This window comes from Gymnodraco acuticeps, unplaced genomic scaffold (genome assembly GCF_902827175.1).
Source record: "Gymnodraco acuticeps unplaced genomic scaffold, fGymAcu1.1, whole genome shotgun sequence".
NCBI classification, from domain to species: Eukaryota; Metazoa; Chordata; class Actinopteri; order Perciformes; family Bathydraconidae; genus Gymnodraco; species Gymnodraco acuticeps.
In genome coordinates, this window is record NW_022990051.1 from 186,831 (window position 1) to 208,126 (window position 21,296).

Genomic DNA, 21,296 nt, shown 5'->3' on the forward strand with positions numbered 1-21,296 from the left:
TTGCGGTGCGGTGCCCCCACAAATAGAATCAAATTCTGTGGGAAACACTGCAAGCCCATGCAATATAATAACGAAGCATTTTTGTATTTACACTTAGGGGAACATTACATACTTCTTCTAATTCATGTCAAATTGTTACAGTCTTTTTACTGACCTCATATGACACCCCGCTGTCTGTGCCAGCATCCCAGGGGATCATGTCCTGCACCACCCTTTGGACCCAACCACACTCCTTGGTACACAAGTCCTCCGCAGACAGACCAACGTTCCAGTCTGGACTGGGCCCCAACATGGTCAGGAAGGACATGAGGTGACGGCTCCGGTCCACGGAGAACTCTGCTGAGGGGGCGGCCCGCCTGAGGGAGAGAGTGATAATGAAGTCTGTGTGATTCAACGCCGTTTATAAGTGTGAGTATGGGAGAGAAAGAGACGTCAGCTGCATCCCAAATGGCTCACAAAGTTGTGTCCTTCACAAGACCTGAGGCAAGACTGCATCTGCTCCACCTTTAATGAGAAGTCCAGCCTGAACAAAAGCAAACCTAATGATGCATTTGGTTGCGCCTAATAACCTAATGAACGCGTAAAGTCTAATATTTCCAATTGAGTCTCCAGCAAGTTGTGCGTAAATGGCCCACAAAGTGTAAAAACAGGGGTAAAAGTTTCTGATATCCAAGTAAAGAAAGTTATGATATTTTACTGACAGTGTCTCACCATTAATGGGAGGCTGTACGTAATTGAATTCAATAAAAAAGCCAGTGGGAAGGTTTATTAAATTGATCCACCAGTCTGGTACACACGAGTGAAATTTATATCAAGGTTTTTTGGCCCTGATTCTGTTAATATTGGGTATGTGCGGTCGAATAACAAGGTCAACCTTAAAACGAGAAAGAAAGATAGAACTAATTGCATCCCCAAAAAAACAATGTTTTGCCAAGGATGCTCAGTAGGCTTTATATAATTAAAATATTTATATAAGAATAGTTTGAGGCATCATTCATAATGTTGATTTTTAAATCATTATTATAAATAACTTCCAGAAGCACTGCATTCCAAAGTCATCTTTCTACCTTCTCCTATCTCTCTTTTATTTCTTGTTGTAAAAATATAGCATGCATATTTAAGAAAATAATTCTAACAGCGTAGTTGTAAAATACATTCAGATTACACTTAAAATGTAAATCGCTCTAGGAAAGAACAATTGGTTGTTATTTATGAAATCATCGATAGCACAAGCCACCTGGATAGGTTAATATTCTGAAATCATTGATACGATATCAAAGGTTTGGTCAGAGGTCTAATTGGGGGAATAAATGTACTGAAACACATTTGTAAGCATCAGTAGAGAATCCATGTATTTCAGGGTGTCAGAACTCAGAGTTACTCGCCCTGTTCAAAGATCACCATTGCAGAGGAAACTTCAACTCTCCTTTAGAGACAGAGAGGTACACAAATTGCAGGGAATGAGAAGAAAATCGGTTGACATATTTTACACTCACATTGCCAAAACAAATCAATCTCCTCAATGTCTTTATTCCAGGACAGGAGACAAACACAAAGCTTCTGCCTTCTGTCTTGACCAATGGTTAACCACTAAACCTAAATAAGAAATACCCCAGCCCAAACAACAATAATTAGGAGTGGGAAGGTTCTAGTTGTGAGAGACAAGTCACCAGTGACTACCTTTCACTTGTCACCCTACCCATATAAATCCATTTGACTTTATTCAACTCACTCCTGCCCTTGTGCACTCTAATAATGGCCTCTGAGGATGTGAAATAGCCCTTGTCCCCATGGGAACACACAATTTACCTCAACTCTCCCGGGCCTCTGCTCAGTGACTGCTGCGAGAGTGAGGCTTATCTCAGACAGATAGAAAGGTAGAGACAAAGTCTGGGAGAAAATGAGGAAAGTGTTAGAAATTGCATGTATGTAACCCTCCTGTCCACAAGAGGCACTGTGTAGGGAAGCAGGTAGAACTTCCTCACAGGCTATAAATAGAGGCCTGGATGAGGACTTCCTCCTCTTTGTCCTCAAACACCCACATTGAGTGTTTGGTAGTTGTTCGCCATGTGTCTTTTTATTTACCAATGTAAGTAGAATCCTCTTTGTAATTTTGATGTTTGCACTTGAGTAACCTCAATGGTATTGAACACATTTGTTGTTCAATGTAGTAATGAATATAATTTAGTTCTAATTTGATTGAAGTATTATTTTAATGTGCAAATGCTGTAATCAGTTTGTTTCACCTTTCCACTAGAACCATTGGCAACAGCTACCATCCCACCAACATACCCTGATAAAATAAAACAAAGAAGTTTAAACTCATGTCTCCTGGTGGTTTGTGGCTCCAGTTTGAACATTCATCTCCAACAAATGGTCCTTCGAGCCGGAGACTGAGCCACACTCCACACAGTGACCAAATGACAGATTCCGGGACTGATGACATGCAGACAATGGATGAATCCAACAATGGAGGTCAGGCCATTTCTACTGAGAACATGGATGGATCCGAAGGTGTCCCAGACTTAACCCAGCTCTACTTACAAGAGGGCCTGTCTCAAACATCACCTAGGCCATCCACACCTGCTCATCAAACAGAGCCTTTCACCTGAACCCTTATTGCCTACCCCTCATCTCATTCTGCAATCAGTATCCCTGGAAGTATTAGCCAAAGCCCCGACAAAGCCAATTAGCCATCGTGACCTAGGGGCTAGACCCAAAAGAGATAGACGGCCCCCTGATTACTATGGTTTTCCACGGCGCAAGGCAGCATCCCAAGTATCTCATAGTTTAAGGAGTAAGAGGACACACTTCAGCGAGTCGGCATCAAGTGTCCCTACAGGCTGCTCTGATACAAGTCGACATTCAAGAGGCAGCCGCCACGCTCCTAATTTGAGTGATCTCCAAGCCAGTATTCTACAGGAAAAGGGAAGAAAAGACGAGCTGGAGGAGCTTAAAAGACAGCAATTGGAGGATAAGCAGCTGGATGAAAAATGCAAGTTAATTGATGAAAGGGCCAGAGCTGCTCAGCAATGTCAAGAAAATGCACACAAAGAGAGAGAGAAAATGGTCAGACAGGTTGAATGACGTATTCGTACTAAAGAACAAGAGCTTGAGTCAGCACAACTTGTCACTAGTTTCATACAACACAATCTTTCTGAAGAGGATGTGGTCCTACAACCTCATCTCTTCATGGAAATGGAGCAACGTCTTTTTATGATCTGCCTCCATTCAGGATATTCACTCCTGTCCCCCCAAACTTGACATATGCTGACTCTCGCTCTCATTTAGCTTTAGCTCCCCTGCTTCCCCAACTTAGCCTTTCCAGAGGACTACCTAAGGCCTCCCAAATCATTCCCGGGCCTCAACCAATACAGCAAAGCTTATACACTGCCCAGGCTCCCTCTCATCCCTCAGCAGCTACTGCTGAAACTGCAGCAACGTCAACTCCCCATGTGACTGCCCAAGCTTTACCTTCGTCCTTTCACCCTGCATCTGCTACAGTAATGCCCCGCGCCCTTTCTATTCACCATGGACCTGTGACCCCGGTCACTGCTGAAGCCCCTAACAATATGATATCCATGCCTGGTAGCGAACAACCCACCTTTACTGGTAGTCTACAGCCAACGCAAGCCATGTCCTCCCAGCAACAATCTGTTTACCCGCATGTTCAATTCCCAAATGTTACAGATCTGTTGATAGCCTCTGCTTATGGTATACCAAGACCCTCTATCCCTGTGTTCAAAAGTGGTCGAGAGAAGGATTTTGCCCTCGACAATATCCTTGACAATCATCCCCATCTTACAGAGCAGTATAAATACCAAATACTCTTGGAACATGTTCAGCACCCAGGAGCTAGCAAATTAGCTAGCAAATTAGCCAGATCCAGCATGACATGACGCAAGACCATATTCCACTGCCCTCTTAGCACTCAAAGAAAAGTATGGTCAGCCAAGGCTGCTAGTTCAGAGAGAAATAGGTGAAATACTAAATGCCCCCATTGTTCGCATTAATGACGTGGAAGCCTTTGATAATATTTCCCTGTCTATCCATGCTCTGGTTGGAATACTGCTGTCTCTAGAGGGTCCTGATGGGTGCGAATTAAGATGTGGTTCCCATGTGGACAGACTCCTCAGTAAACTCCCTGTGCAGTACAGAGATTGATTTGTTGAGCACTGCATTAATCGTGGCATTCTAACTGCACAAGCAACCCAAACCTATACCCTCCTTGACCTATCAAAATGGCTACAGTTGAAATCCAGAGCTAAACGCATCGCAGAGAGAGCTGTTGAGCTCCACACACAGGAGAAACCATGGACTGGAAAGGAACGCCAGCCCCCCCGACAAGTCTCCTCTATCTACCTCTCAACAGCATCTGAAATGGATGGCACACCAAAATACTAGACCAAAGAAAGGATGAATGTCGAAAGGCCTAAGCCCTACTGCCCCTACTGTAACGTTAGAGACCATTTCCTTGGTTCATGCACAGAATTCAAAGGACTCTCCAAAATAAACATTTCAAAATGGATCAAAGAGAAAGGCAGATGCATTAAATGCGGAAGAATCCATAAATTGGACAAATGCACCTTAAAGAGGCCATGTAATTTATGCAAGGACATTCACTTGACTATTCTCCATGACTTTAATTCAAACAAATCAGCTACAGTGATGTACACATCCCCCTCCTCAGAGCTTCTCTACATGGACAAACCTAACCGCTCCCATAAAGTCATGTTGAAAATCGTCAATGTACTTCTCCACAACGGGGACAGGACCCTCACAACTCATGCAGTCCTTGATGATGGTGCTGATCGATCCATCCTGCTCCCCTTTGCTGTCCAGTGTTTGGGTCTCTCAACACAGCCTGAAACAATCTTACTACGCACAGTGCGGCAAGTAAGTGGAGCAACTGTTTCCTTTGGAATCTCCCCTATTGACCAGCCAACTGAAAGGTATGTCATCAACGGAGCATTCACTGCTGAGAATCTCGGCCTTTCAGAGCACATTTACCCTGTAAAACAGTTACAAGAACAGTTTCACCATCTCAGAGACATTTCATTAGAGCCAATTGACCACGCATGCCCTCTTGTCCTCATTGGCTCAGACTATGCCCATCTCATCACAGCCACAGAGCCAATTCGCATTGGGCCCCCCGGTGGCCCACTGGCAGTACACACAAGGCTAGGATGGGCCCTCCAAGGTCCAGCCAGCTTAATCCAAACCCAACAGACTCTTCCCTTCACACTGACCTGCCTTAAAAGTGAATTACTCAGGAACGTGGAAAGACTCTGGCAGATGGACACCTTGCCCTACAGATGAAGCACTCCAGATCAGACTCAGATGGGTGTGTCCCAGTCAAAAGCCCAGCGGATGCCAGTGGCTGGGGGTGTTGCCAAATTGCTACAGGGCGTTGCCCAATTACCCCATTTGTTCAATTACAGGATTTAACCATAAGATGGCGCTTCATTCACAAAATACACAAAGACAACTGGGTGTTGTTGAACTTAGTCTGTTTGCAATGATACAAATAATAATAATGAGAAACTATGAAATAAGAAATGAATAAAACTAAAATGTAATTATCATATCATATATTATAATGTATTGTATTATTAAGTAATATCATACATTAACCCCATTATAGCAGATGCCACATTGAATGGATGAACACATTTATGCATCAATAATTACAACAGAGTATTTCTAAATACAAGTTGTAAAAATACTTATATGTATTTAATATGAACCCTTTGGAGTCGACCGTCACGCCGGCGTGATCAGATCACATGACCTGTTCAAGCCGGTGCCGCATAAAAACAACAGTCCGGACAACATTGCCGTGTGTTTCTGTCGAAAGTACTGGCTTGAAACTATATCCCAGTCTTTGTTACATGCAAAAATACCCAGTAAACACGGAGATACGATGATGTAAAGTTAATAAATTTCAAAAGTATGAAAAATGGAAGCACATATTTTAATATCTTCGCCGTATTTGATCATTTTACGAAACGGAAAATACTGGAAACTGTAGATCCTGCTCAACAGGATGTATATGTGTATTTCTGTCGAAAGTACTGGCTTGAAACTATATGCCAGTCTGTTTCATGCAAAAAGACCCAATAAACACGGACATACGATGATATAAAGTTAATACAGATATATTTCAGAAGTATGAATAATGGAAGCACATATTTTAATATCTTCGCCGTATTTTATCATTTTACGAAACGGAAAATACTGGAAACTGTAGATTCTGCTCAGCAGGATGTATTTACCAGGGAGGGGGTGAGGTAATCAGGTAAACGGAGTGATACGAAACGAGACGAAAAGAGACGAAGAGAGACGGCGGGAGACTGCGATTGAAGTAAAGTGACAGACAAACATTGAGAATTTAGATATAGTTAGATAGATTTAGAGTTTTGAAGATTCAACTATGATGAAGAGAACTCTGAACGTGAGTCAAGCTTTAAGCTTGTTTTTTGACATGGAGGAGGAGGAATCTGTGATGTTGCCCTCTGTGTCGTAGTTGACAGAAACCGCTTTGAAGCGTGGCACAGATAAAGACAGAAAAAACTGATTTTTGTACATAATGTGTATATATATATTTGTATTTATAATAACACTTTTGCCTTATCAGAATGAAATCCCATGCTACCTCAATCAAACTTTCACATTATCATAGTGACATCCCATGTATATATTTCCAGCTTTTAAATGGTTTCGTTGTGTTACATATGAAAAATAATATCATTTTCAAAATCTGTTTTTACGTTTTTTTGTTGTGATTTTGGGTCCAAAATGTTCATATAGTAGAAGATCACTGCTCTAAACAAAGTCAAAAATCCTACATCCAAACAAAATAAATATAATTAATTATGATACGTTAAGTCTTGTTCATTGTTTTTCACTTTTATTAAATGTTTGATATTTCCGGTGGAAATGGTGGACTATCGGACATTCAAAATGCAGCATATTTTCACTCTTACACACATATATTCTCCTTTTACATACATACATTTTCACTCTTACACACATATATTCTCCTTTTACATACATACATTTTCACTCTTACACACATATATTCTCCTTTTACATACATACATTTTCACTCTTACACACATATATTCTCCTTTTACATACATACATTTTCACTCTTACACACATATATTGTCCTTTTACATACATACATTTTCACTCTTACACACATATATTCTCCTTTTACATACATACATTTTCACTCACACACGTATATATACACTCATACATTCATACATTTTGCTCTCATATTATCATATTTCAATGCACACATTCATATATTGTCACTCACACATTCATGCATTTTGTTCTCATATTCATATAATTTAATGCTCATATTTATACATTTTGCTCTCATGCAAAATCTACTAAAACAAAGTAGGCCTATGTCATGGTAGTGGTCAGCTGTTGAACACAAAAGTGTATCTTAAGGGCTGTAAATATAATAAGCCTGTTGTCAATTTTAGACACAGGCTTATTATATTTACAGCCCTTAATAACATTCATTTTCTGGACTCAATGTGTGTCTTGGCCGTTTTCTTTGTTCCAAGCAAACGAGTGCTTTTTGTTTTGAAATCACTTCCGCGAGTTTCGCGGGCCTCCCCCCTCGCTCCACTGACCATTAGACCATTTAGTAAGGTAACAAGCAAAAGGGCAAAAACGCCGCTCAGACGCTCTTCCGTTTACTTTTTTAATAAAGAAAAACAAATGGTCCGTAGATACACGGACTCATATAGCCTATGTACGTATACTGTAAGGAGAATGTATGTGCGTGAGAGGACCAGTATGAATTACGGCATAGAAATATGCAAACACAAACCTACAGACTGGGGGATGGGAGATCACAGGAGTGGGGGGGGGGGGAGAGCTGTGGAATGTGACCCTTGGGATAATTCCTCCACACATTCCGATGGCCAATTCGTTTTAAACAAAGAGTTCGCAACACAGGACAGCATAGGCAACATGGGGGGGTGGGGGCTGGTGAACGGTCTTGTCAATGTTTGTAAACACAATCCCCAGGATGTGTCCTAATCAGGAGCCGGGTAAATGAGAGACTGAGGAGCCCCCGAAAAACAGATCCAGAAATAGCTCGTCCTGGTTTCCGCAGCAGATAGGCCTACAGTATGGTGTCTGTTATGTCAGTTATTTTAAATAAAACGTTGAAAACTGAACTTAAAATGGTTTCCTCTTTTTATTTTATGTATCATTTTTGGGACGGGGAGACGTGTGTGATTAAACATTTATTTGCAGAAATGTAAAGTGATCTAACTAAGTTCTATTCATATTCTTGACGGGAAGAGCAGTGTAAATGGGGGGCCATATGCATTTGAAAAGCAATATAAATCACACAGTTATTATACAATAGGCTATAAAAGCACCATCGATAACCATTACCTTTATCCAATTCAAACTTTGGACGGGGAAAAAGGAAGGTGTACATGATTGGGCTATACTGTAGGCCCAGGGGCGGCGGGTGCTGTAGGCTAAGCCTTCCCAAATATTTATGTAACTGCATCCTGGTAAAATAAAAATATAATGTCTTTGACATTAGCGCTGCTATGCAGCCACCTGTGCCCTGTACCACGAAGCCAGTTCAACATACCCTGGATGTGCTTGAGTTATCTTAACTAACCCTAACAAACGCGATCTCGCTAAACGGTCCTACGGCGCTGGTTATCAACTCGGTAAATCAAGCCAGGGTTTCTCTCTCCAGCTGAGAACGCGTTCACGTGAAAGGGGCGGGGTTAGCTACATTTGACCAATCACAAACAGGGAGAAGTGTACTGACAGCGCAACATCATACTTCATTAATGAAAAGTAAACTAATATTAGACAAATATGAACTTTAAACATCCATGATGACTTAAACATATAATCCAGGATACAAGCCACATAGTTGCACCTGCAAGGAGAATACAGAACAACTCGTTAAAAAATAAACTACAGTGTTTGAAAGCGTACAACAGTTTTATTATACTGCCCCATCTAAAACACGAGGGGATCTGACTTTATTACATTTGAGTTGAGTGTTTCGTCAACATAATGTGTTGCTTAAAATAATACGTCTGCATACAGTATATGTGACAATGTAACTAAGTGTTGCACGGCCAGATACGGCTCGAGAAGCTGACTCAGATAAGGAAATATTGTGATATCGATGTGAGATCGATGATCTGATTGATGATGTGATGTCAGTGTGATATGAATGATAAGTGCGACACGTCGGCGTCTTCTCTGCATACGGCAGTTTAAACTGCATTTCCTTTTTCCTGTAATATGACTTGATAGATTTAAACTCCGCACACTGAGCTCTGATCGGTCAGCAGGTGGTGCTTTCACTGAGTTGATCTCTTTTCTATAGACGCCGGAGGCGGGCAGCGTAAGATGAAAAAAAAAGTTATTTAGCCTTCCCAAACCTGAGCCTCACGCGCCGCCTATGTGTAGGCCTACTGTATACATATAAAGGCCATTCAAGCTAGAGTTCTTCTGGAAATGTTCACATCAGGCACCTTCAAGTTAAACAATACTAAACAATTAACACAGTAGGCCTAAATTATGTGGATTAAACCACATTTATTTCGTTAAAAATAAACAAAATATGATTTTGTTTGAATGATTAAATGTCATCAGGCACCTTCAAGTTAAACAATCAGGTGCACACTTTAATGTGCCGCCACCTCCGGACTCGGCTTGACTCGGTTTAAAGAATGCACAAATGTGTTTAATCGTTTATGTCAGATATGTACTAAGTAGCCTAAATACATTTGTTCCTGCTCAAGATTAGATTCAACTTTATTGTTATTGCACATATTGCAGGTACTGAGACAACGAAATGCAGTTTAGCTTCTAACCAGGGGTTCAACAAGCAGCGAAAAGTAATGTGCACAATACTACAGAAAACAATTAACACAGTAAATTATGTGGATTAAACCACATTTATTTCGTTAAAAAGAAACGAAATATGATTTTGTATGAATGATTAAATGTAGGGTGAATTGCCCTAATGTGGGACATTTTTGCATTTCAGACTTCGGGAATATATTGCGATATGAAGCCGATACAATAAATCAAAATCCAGTACCATTCCGAAATCCCCAGTAATATTAGACACTAATAATACAGTAAACTATTAACACTGTACATATTATTGTTTGCCCGTGGGATTAGGATGATCGGTAGTGAGACCCGTGCTGCATTTTCCTCCGGTCGGATGTGATATAAAAACAAAGCGATTATTTGTGTTGTTGTAAACTCACGTGGATTAAATTTAGTGCATTCATTTCAACTCGCGAACATATGATACATTAAATGATCGTGAGGATGATGATTGAAAATCGTTTGTTTGAGCCTGGATGCATTTCCTGATCTAAAAACATAGCGATGGTTTTGTACTTACGACGCCAACGTGAATTAAACAATATTTTGTTAAATAAAAACATGGTGATGTTTAGTAAGTGATTACATGTCTCTTATTTAGCACAGAATATGATCCTATCCGTGACATATGGATCTTAACAAATATCCGCTATATCAGATACCTGTAGATCAGCTGTTTATTTCACATGAGTTCCAGTGTGGCAGCTTTTTAATCACGGCTCCCCCTGGTGGATCCATGATCCATTGCAGCTGGTTTCATTATAATTAAATGTATTTATCAAGGGGGCGTTTCAAGTCCTGCGGGGGGTTTTCCTTTTCAGCAGGGGCCCACCCCGTGCTGATCACGGACCCGCACGGGTAGGCGTCTGAAATGGAGCGCTCCATCTGTATGTTAATGAAAAGACAGCCACAAGGTCGAAACAGGACAAGATGGCTCTCGCTCTTCTTCATTCCAAGACAGAAAGAGTAGAAATATATGGTGTAATGCGCTATGCCACTCCCCTGCTGAGAATTCCCAATACGCCTGCCTTTCAAGCCCCCAAGGAAGGCGTTCTGCCTAGTCTCTGTGCCACAGAAAGACGCTTATCCAAAGACTCACAACTTTCTGAGAAATACCAGGAGGAACTGAATAAACTCACAGAGCTTGGCTATGTTCAAAGGATCCCCAACGAGCAGGCTGAGCTACCACAGGAAACATGGTATTTTCCACATCACATAGTTGAACATAACAACAAACACAGGATTGTATTCGATTGCTCTTTTGAATACATGGGACAAACCCTGAACAAATGTCTTCTGCCTGGCCCAACACTTGGTCCCTCACTCATTGGAGTACTCCTCAGATTCCTCCAAAATGCCATTGCCATCTGCGGAGACATAAAGGCTATGTTCCATCAGGTACGCCTTTTGAATGAGGCCAAACCCCTGTTGCGCTTCATTTGGAGAGGGATGCAGCTCGAACAGGAACCCAGTGTGTATAAATGGCAAGTTCTTCCATTTGGAACAACCTGCAGCCCATGCTGTGCCACCTTCGCAGTTCAAAAACATGTCAAAGATCATTGTGATGGAAACAAGGATGTCCTTGAATCCGTCCAAAATTGTTTCTATGTCGATAACTGCCTCCAAAGCTTTCACTCCCCCAAGAAGCAAAGTCCCTCATCGACAAAATGAGACCTCTGTTCTTAGAGGGTGATTTTGACATAAGACAGTGGGCTAGCAATGATCCATCCGTTATAAAACATCTCCCTACAGAGTCCAAATCCAAGAGTAATGAGTTGTGGCTCTCAGAGGGTGAAGACCCTAAAGAGCCTACATTGGGCCTTCAATGGAACTGCCTCAAAGACACGCTGGGCTATAAAAACAGAACAATCACTTACCACCAACCAACAATGAGAAATATCTACAAGGTCTTGGCATCTCAATATGACCCCTTAGGCTATCTGATCCCTTTCACTACCCGTGCAAATATACTGGTGCAGGATCTATGGAAGCAGGATAGAGGATGGGATAATGTCATTAAGACAGAAAGCCTATTGAGGACATGGCAATCCTGGGAGTTGGAACTGCAAAATCTCCCTGACATCAACTTCCCTCGCTGCTATCTCCCCATCTTCACCAACACAACCACCGACCACCATGTGCATGTTTTCTGCGACGCCTCTGAGCGTGTGTATGGAGCTGTTGCGTACCTTCAGACGCAGGATAAACATGAACAAACTCATGTCAGTTTCATAATGGCCAAATCTCGTGTTGCCCCTAAGCGCCAGCTATCTATCCCACGCCTTGAACTATGTGCAGCCCTATCTGGTGCCCAACTGGCCAACCTCCTTAGTACCAAACTCACTATTCCTCTACAGTCGGTGACCCTCTGGACAGATTCAACCACCGTCCTATCATGGATAACATCCGACTCTTGCCGTTACAAGGTGTTCGTTGGCACAAGAATAGCTAAGATTCAGACCCTGACCGACACAAAGAGCTGGAGGTATGTTGACTCAAAGAATAATCCAGCTGATGACATAACTAGGGGAAAAACTCTAGTTGAAATTTCACATAAACACAGATGGAGTCAGGGCCCGCCTTTCCTCTTGCTTAATACAAACTGTTGGCCAGCTAATCCATGTCTTGAAACTAAATCTGAGCCTGTTGAGGAAATCTGAAAATCAATGTTCTGCAGAGCAGTAATGACTATGGACACAAAAACTCCCGACCCAACCAAATACCGTACCTGGGACGACCTCGTCAACGATACCAGGAATCTGCTCTATGGGGCGGCAGACAACATTTCAAACATAGCCCAAAGCTATACAGACTCAGAGAGACATCTTCTTCAAAGGGCCCAAGCAGAGAGCTTCCCTGAAGAATTCAATGCCCTCAAAGCAAATAAATCAATTCCAAAGAGTAGTAAACTCCTATCTTTGTCTCCTGATTATGACCCTGCTCTTGGGCTCATCAGAGTAGGTGGTCGACATCGAAGAGTAGAGAACCTTACCCAGGACAGTATCCATCCAATAATATTGGATCCAAAACATGCCATAACTAAACTCCTCATCAAGCATTATGACGAGAAACTGCTCCGCCCAGGCCCTGAGCGGGTACTTGGGGAAATGAGACGCAGGTACTGGATTCTTCGTGGTCGCCAAGCCATTCGCCAGCATCAACATCAGTGTCCAGACTGTCAGAGATGGAGAGCCAATCCTATAATTCCCAAGATGGCAGACCTTCCTCCAGCCCGTCTAAGACTTTTTAAACCCCCCTTTTGGTCCACTGGCATAGACTGCTTTGGGCCCTTCACAGTAAAAGTTGTCCGCCGCACAGAGAAAAGATGGGGCTTGCTTTTCAAATGCTTAACAACACGCTGCATACATCTTGAGCTTCTTGACAGTATGGACACAGATACATTCTTAATGGCCTTCAGAAGATTCGTCTCACGCAGAGGTAAACCCCATGAAATATTGTCTGACTGCGGGACTAATTTCAAAGGGGGTAATGCAGAGCTACAAAATGCCTTCCAGGCCATGGCACCGGACTTTAAGCAGCAATTAGCCAACACACAAGTCCACTTCCAGTTTAATCCTCCATGTTCCCCACATTTCGGCGGTAGCTGGGAAAGGGAAATAAGATCAATAAAACAGGGCCTTCATGTTGCACTAGGGAACCAACCAACCACAGAAACAGTCCTTCACACTGTCCTGATTGAAGTGGAAGGTATTCTGAATTCAAAACCCCTCGGATATGTCTCTTCTGACCTTGCTGATCCAGACCCAGTTACACCAAATATGTTGTTGATGGGGCGGCCCGACTCCTCTCTTCCTCAGGCAATCTACTGTGACTGTGAGCTCCTGGGCAGGAGGAAGTGGCGTCACAGTCGGATCCTAGCTGATAATTTCTGGACAGCCTTCATTCGCCATTACCTTCCGAATCTTCAAACCAGACAAAAATGGAAGACAAACAAGGAGAACCTGGATTCTGGGAAGGTTGTGATGGTGGTTGACCCCCAATATCCTCGAGCATCATGGCCTATTGGAAGGATAAGTGAAACCTACCCTGGAAAAGATTGAAACGTCCGCAGTGCTAAGGTCATTATTCAAGGTCGGAATATGTAAGACCTGTTTCAAGATTAATCCCGTTCCCTGAATTCACGGAAGACACCGATTAAACGTATTTGCTGCACAAATACGGGGTGGGCTGTTAGAAATTGCATGTGTGTAACCCTCCTGTCCACAAGAGGCACTGTGTAGGGAAGCAGGTAGAACTTCCTCACAGGCTATAAAAAGAGGCCTGGATGAGGACTTCCTCCTCTTTGTCCTCAAACACCCACACCAGGATTGAGTGTTTGGTAGTTGTTCGCCATGTGTCTTTTTATTTACCAATGTAAGTAGAATCCTCTTTGTAATTTTGATGTTTGCACTTGAGTAACCTCAATGGTATTGAACACATTTGTTGTTCAATGTAGTAATGAATATAATTTAGTTCTAATTTGATTGAAGTATTATTTTAATGTGCAAATGCTGTAATCAGTTTGTTTCACCTTTCTACTAGAACCATTGGCAACAGCTACCATCCCACCAACATACCCTGATAAAATAAAACAAATAAGTTTAAACTACTGTCTCCTGGTGGTTTGTGGCTCCAGTTTGAACATTCATCTCCAACAGAAAGCATTAATCACCCTAGGTAACCCGAGTGAAATGCTTTTGTTATTCAAATATGCTTCTATTAATAATGATGTGCAAATGTCGAGAGGTGTTGATATTAATGCATGCTGTTGCTACATGGGCATTTGATTGCCTCACTATGTATAGAACATAAATGATTGCTTACAGCCCAGACTGAAATAAAGACAGAGGCTCATTAACAGCTGTAGTCTTGTATTCAATGGCTCCTTATTTCATCCGGTTGCCCACCTTACTTGTTACAGCTGCCGATAAAATGGAACCCAAACAACACAAACAGTTGTCTGGTTATTAGAAAGATATATGACAAGAGTGAGCGGTCGTTGGGAAACGACAAGGAGCACGCTGAGTGTCGTTTAGATACTGAAGCTGTCCTGGAAGGAACCATTTAAATGCAGTATAGATTGATTGGGTAGCGAGTGCGAGGACACAAAGAGTCAGGTAGTATTTCATCATTATTTTTAGGATTTGAGTGTTATTTATTTCATCTATAAGACACTAACCTTCTTACTGAGTGTTTTTGTGCATTTGTGAGGGACAGTGTGTTTGAAAAGGAAAGAATTTAAGATTATATTCTGAGTACATACTGTAGTAGACACAGCCCAATGTACTTAAGTCTTTCAGTTCGGGAACATGTTCCTTAGACACTACAATATAGAAAACACTAGATAGGGAAATTGAAATTGGTGTCTTAGACAAGTGTAGTTTGAGATTAAAAGAAGTGGAAGTGGATGGACATGCCGTGCGTTTCAGTGCAGAAGCTTGCTGCTGGCATTATTAGTGCATACCTGCAGTGCCTGCCTACTCGTATACTCTTAGTCTTTGTCTGTGTAGGAAGCCAAAGACATAAATAACATTTTAAATGTCAAGTTTTTAATTATTTTCATCCCTCTTTTCAGGAAATGAAAATCCATGCTAAAACTTAAAATGAGAAATGAATGCCTCATCTCCAAAGATACAAAGCAGTTAAGACAACCATCGGAACACACCATGCTTTTTGTCCAAATAATAAGAGCTTAGAGGGAGCTGAGGCAGGGTGCACACACTGATGCTCCAATTGGCTAACATTTAGAGGGAAACTTCTGTGCTGGAGTTATTTGTGAAATATAATGTATTCCCATTTTCAGACTTGGTATATGTAGTTTCTTATATGTGGTTTTATGTTTGTCTGATGTCAAGCACATATAAGTAACATTAAACACATCAGCCCATTGGTTTGGATAATATATATATAATATAATGGTGAAGTATTATTTGAAATTGACATCATGCTGTTTAACTTAATTCCGTTATTTATTTGATGATCCCAACAGGAATGAAGATGGACTGGATTTTGAGCTTTGCCTCAAAATCCAGTCCATCTTCATTCCTGTTGGGAAAATACTGAATGTACTCTTCCAATATCAGAGTAGCACATGACAAGAAAGGCCCTACGTAGCTGTGTACGTGACAGGATGTATGATTACCTAGAAGAGCGTCAGGACACTGTTTTAGGCATATGATAGCTATGTGATTAACATGATGATTCAGCCTCTATGGAGACAGACATATGACAAGCATGATCATTTCTGACGTGGGTCTTAGCTAATCTAAACAAAACATTGTATACTGCTTTGAACCGTTATTTCTGCATCTTGTGACTGTGTAACACCCTCTCTTGTATATAAGCATATCAAGGACACTCTTCGGGGAACTAGTTGTATCATATGCTCATATGTGTATGTGATGACTACTTCCATTCTTGCAAGGATTCATAAATACATGTATCCTGATATTGAAGCTCAAGCCGGTGGCGAGTAATATTTTTCTAACATTTCCTATCCTCACGAGTCATGAAAGATGGGTCATGACTGAAAGAACAAGATTGCAAGTACAAACAGTCAAAATAAGTTTTCATCTGAGGGTGGCTGGCATCTCCCTTAGGGATAAGGTGAGAACTTCAGTCACCTTTGAGTGACTTGGAGTAGAGCTGCTGCTCCTTTGTGTAAAAAGGAGCCAGTTGAAGTGGTTTAGGCACCTGGCCGCCTCCCTAGAGAGGTATTGCAGGCATATCCAGCTGGGAGTAGACCATTGGACAGGACCAGGTGGAGGGATCAGACCAGAATTAGAGCTATAGTTGATGTGGCCAGGGAAAGGGAAGTTTGGGGCCCTCTGCTGGCAGCTGATTCCCACAGGACCCGACTTGGGATAAGCGATGGAAAATGGACGGATGGATGGATTATTGTGTCATTGCTGACATAATGATTTAATGGGCATGATTTGTTTAGCAAAAGCCTGTGTCCTGATACCTATCGATAGGTGATTAAGTCATCTTTTATTTTATATAACAAGCATCCTTCTAATACTCTGGGTAAAAATTATGAATTTTTTCCTCTTATGTATCCGGTCTCAGGAGAGCTTCTGCTGTAAAATGTGTCATGTCTGTCACTTCTTCAGCCTCATTTCTTTCTCATCACACACCGTTACTCTCCTATCACATCTCTGCTGCGTTGAAAGTATTTTTCTCTTTTTAGACAAATAAAATTGAGAGCTGGTTTTAGATTAAATGATTACTTAAAAAACAAGCACTCATTCTACTGCTTCCTTTTTCTGCATTGTTGCTGCTTTCTGTCTCTTTCCATCTATCTTATTCCCTTTTATCAAATGGAAGTTTATTGAAAGCTTTGATTGAAGACCATCTGTTTAAAACAACTGGATAGGGATGACGAGATAATTGACTTTAATTAAGGGAATTGCATTTTTCTAATTAAAGCAAAATCCCTCCTAATACAGACATACACCGGAAAGGGCAAACATGAATATGTACACAGTATTAATGGAACCGAGACTCACAAACACATCCTGCTGTTGAACATGCTGACGTTAATATGCTTCTATGCATTTTTTAAATGTAAGGCTAATTAAGTCTCTCAAGACTCTTTAGACTTTACAAGATACGTCTTCCAGCTGGTTGAGTAAAGCGTGGACTGACTTGTAGTTATCAATACAAAACTGCCTTTCCTTCTCTGGCTCCAAATCAATGTACTTGTTCTGATGTGCTGTACACAATTATCGTGTGAAACAATTATTTGGTTGACTGCACAGCACACAGAAAGCTAATTAGTGGATATCATTACTTCTATTCCTGTTTTCTTGCCTTTTGAGACTAAAGTCATAGCCCTTGCTAAGGTCCCCTGGTTATTAAAACAACACAGGCCTTAACCACTGAACTTCTTCTGAGCCAGCTGAGCCAACAAGCTTCTTGTTTTTCTCATGAATAAGAGATTAAATGGCTCTTGTGAATTTAGGAGTAAATGCACACAAACACAGTGTGCATGGTGTGGCTGGCAGTTTCAGGGCACCTTTGAGCTGGGTTTTCACTGATCAGCACGCTCTGGGCTCCGCTAACTTCTTACCACTGTATCTGCTGACACTACTACAGTATCTTGTTTGTGAATTAATTACTATAACATGGCTTACAAGTTGTTGATAATATTTTGGCCGCTCAGTGGTTGGAGCTGACGGCCCATATGAGGTCACTGTTGCCTAGTAAACTGGTTTGAATCCCAAGCCAGTACATTTCAGGAAATGTCCTCTCCTCTATCTCTCTCTTTGAACTCTAAGATCTGAAATAAAGGCCCTTGCATTAACTTGTTTATTCGTTTTAATGTAATATGATTTGATAAATGCTTAAAATAATCCATCACAGTGGACATATACATCTATGAGGAGCAAATTAAAATCACAGAGCCACTAAACCATAGACCTATAACGGGTGCTTGGGCTCAAAAATGATTAAATAATACAACACATTCACAGCTGGGGTTAGGCATGTAAGAGAGGAACCTCAACATGAGTTGTTAATTTGGTTGTTAAAGAAGAGGTCATTGTAACCCAAGACTCCCCAAAATCAACAATTCCTTTCCCTACAAACTACTTATTATTCCTGTTCCATATGTGTGACATCAGGAATGTATTGTAAGGGTAACATGCTGTGATTGCACTGTGATTTATTCTGTTGAGCTATAGCTTACATTGTCTTTTTGTATTGTGTTTGTATGTGCACCCTGAATTTAAATCAAATTAGCCTTGGAGGGAAATATGAGATAACCTTGAACCATGAAGTGCAAAGTGAATCCCATCTCTTTGATAGTGTCCAATCTTAATGATTTAAGAGAGCAAAGTGTGATTTGATGTGTTAAAGTGTAATAACTCTGCAGCAAAAGCTTAAAGAGGGAAGCGAGATGTTTTATTAAGTTAGTCTTGGTGCTGATTTATTTTGTACAAGATAGGGGAGAAAAAGGTCTGGTGATTTACAAATGTTGATGACAGTCTGATCTGATTTGATTGTAAAATATGTAAGAGTTGTTCCTATCCTCACACTGTTGTTTTTTTCAACAGTGTGAAAATATAGATGGAGCACTCTAATGTGGCCTACAGAAATGTACAATTATTATTTAATCTAATGTATGTTGGGAATAGTTTTAGACATTGCACAATAATACATTCATGCATTAATTCATGGTACAATATATGCTATTCATAAGCCACGGTTCTATGAAGACAGGACTAGATGTTTAATATTAGGGGTTTTCGTCTCTATGGTCTTAAATATTGTGCACAGCGTTTTGAAAGAGAGGAGACCACTGTGCTTTAATAAGAATAACAAGAGCAGAGGAAGATCTTGGAATCTGTGGCGAAACTTTATCAAGTTTTAAGCCTATTGAAGTAAACTTTATACAGTCATTTCAATTCAACCTATTGGAAACTACTGGGTAGGTTGAAACATTGTAAAATATTGAAAAGATGATTTTCAATTTGTATTCACTTTTTTGATTAAACTTGCAAAACCAGCAGCACAGTAAGTAGAACATGTGAAGTTAGTTTTATGATAATCAGAATAAATCACTTACACATTGAATGGTTGCCAGGCCGGCCACTGTGCTTTCATTTTGATGACTGTCAGGACCTCATCACCCTAAAGAAGAGAGACAGACAAAAGACACAAAAGCTGAATCTCAGTCAACTAAAATAATCCACACTTTTGAAACATCCTGCTTCACCGCTAAATGATAAAAAGAAAATCAATGGAAGACTTTCCATTTACACAATATGGTTCATTATGGTCAGGGGATAATGATGTTTTTTGTGTTCAAAGATTATACTTTTCGGCACAATTAATTTTGAATTAGCCTCTGCTAAAGTTCATCAAACCTCAACATGCGCTTTCACATTGAGAGTGTACAAAAGATGTTCATACAATAATCACCCCTTAAATGATTACATTATTTTATGGATGTAATCTGAGCTCATCTGTTTTCTCTTTGGGCCGACAGCATGCCTGTCCCTAATGAAAACATGTCAGTACAGCCTTGAAAATGGTAAACTAAAGGAAGTTTAGTGTAAGTTTAATCAGAGAGACTATATTCATGCTTCATTCACTCTCAATTCTCTCTCTTACCCCTCCTGCTGCTTTTAATCAGCTAATTTCTCACTTGTTTACTAGATGTTGCCACAATCTCCTTCAGCCAATCACGTGGCTGCTGCCAAACTTAAAATATATTCTCCTCTCTGCTTATGTAAACTGTCATTTTATGCAATATTGTTGCAGCAAATCTCCTCTTTCACCTTCAGCCTTGTCTTTATCTCATCACCATCACCATCAGTGTCTAGACCCCATGTCCCCAGGTTCCTATTCTACTCACAGCTTCACCATCCTCTTAAAATAGTTGATGTCACAATGGGGTCCATTTGCCAAAGACTATTCCCATTTTTCATCCTCTAGTGCACATGTCAATAAAAACTCTGTAATTTAAATAATCTCTGATTGAAATTGGTTAATGCACACAGTATCTGCAGTGAATACTGATAGATACTGTGAAAGCAAGGTCTACATAAAGGACAACAATACCTTAAAAGATTCAATCAAAATTGACATTTACATTAGAAAGCTTTACAAATACAGCTGTTCTTTTTGTTGCAGAGCTTTCATAGAAGATGACATTGTATTGTGTTTGTGTTATTGTGTCTAATCCCCATTGGATGCATTTTATGTTTTCCCATTGTGGAAAGCATACAAATATTCTTATTTCTTTAGAGCAAGCTTAGTGTTTACAGTGGAATATTAGACTGCATGTATCATCAGCTACAGATATAGTATACATGGGATGTGGGGGATGAGAGGATGAGAATATGTTGTGGAAAAATGGGTTAAAAAAATATGCCAGTATATGGATATGGAAATCTGACAGGCTGATAATAAGCACAGCAGACTAATCTTATTTCAGATTCAAGGGTGTTACTGATGGGCTGTGCCCAGTGGCGGTTCTAGAACATTTTACATGGGGGGGGCAAAGGGAGGGCAAGAGGTCATGCCAGGGTGGCATGGGAGGGCGGACAGTACGTGGTATTTTATACTGTATATAACCTATTTATTGTTAATTCATGCCCTAACACAAGTGTTCTTAATGCACAAGAGAAACAAGGTGTTCAGACAAACAATCGGGTGCCCTTTGAGTCCCCCAAACTTACCTCAACCATTTTAAATGAAAGGAAACTACAAAATGTATTTTAAAGCAATGAATTAATGGAACAGGTTTTTTTGCATTACAATGTCAAACTAAATATATATTTTGTTTTAAAAAAAATTGGTTTTCTTAGTATTAGACAGACATATTTGCATGTCCTCACTAAGCATTATTACATATTAATTTAATATCAAACAAATCA

At 40.6% G+C, this 21,296-nt stretch overlaps 1 protein-coding gene across 1 annotated transcript in view; it reads right to left on the minus strand.

The window, feature by feature from the left end:
- LOC117545866 (spondin-1-like) overlaps positions 1-21,296 on the minus strand; it is a 134,874-nt gene that overhangs the window by 15,193 nt on the left and 98,385 nt on the right. Inside the window, 2 exon segments of the mRNA XM_034215829.1 lie at positions 155-356; positions 19,481-19,545. Of these exon segments, the coding sequence (XP_034071720.1) occupies positions 155-356; positions 19,481-19,545 (267 nt within the window).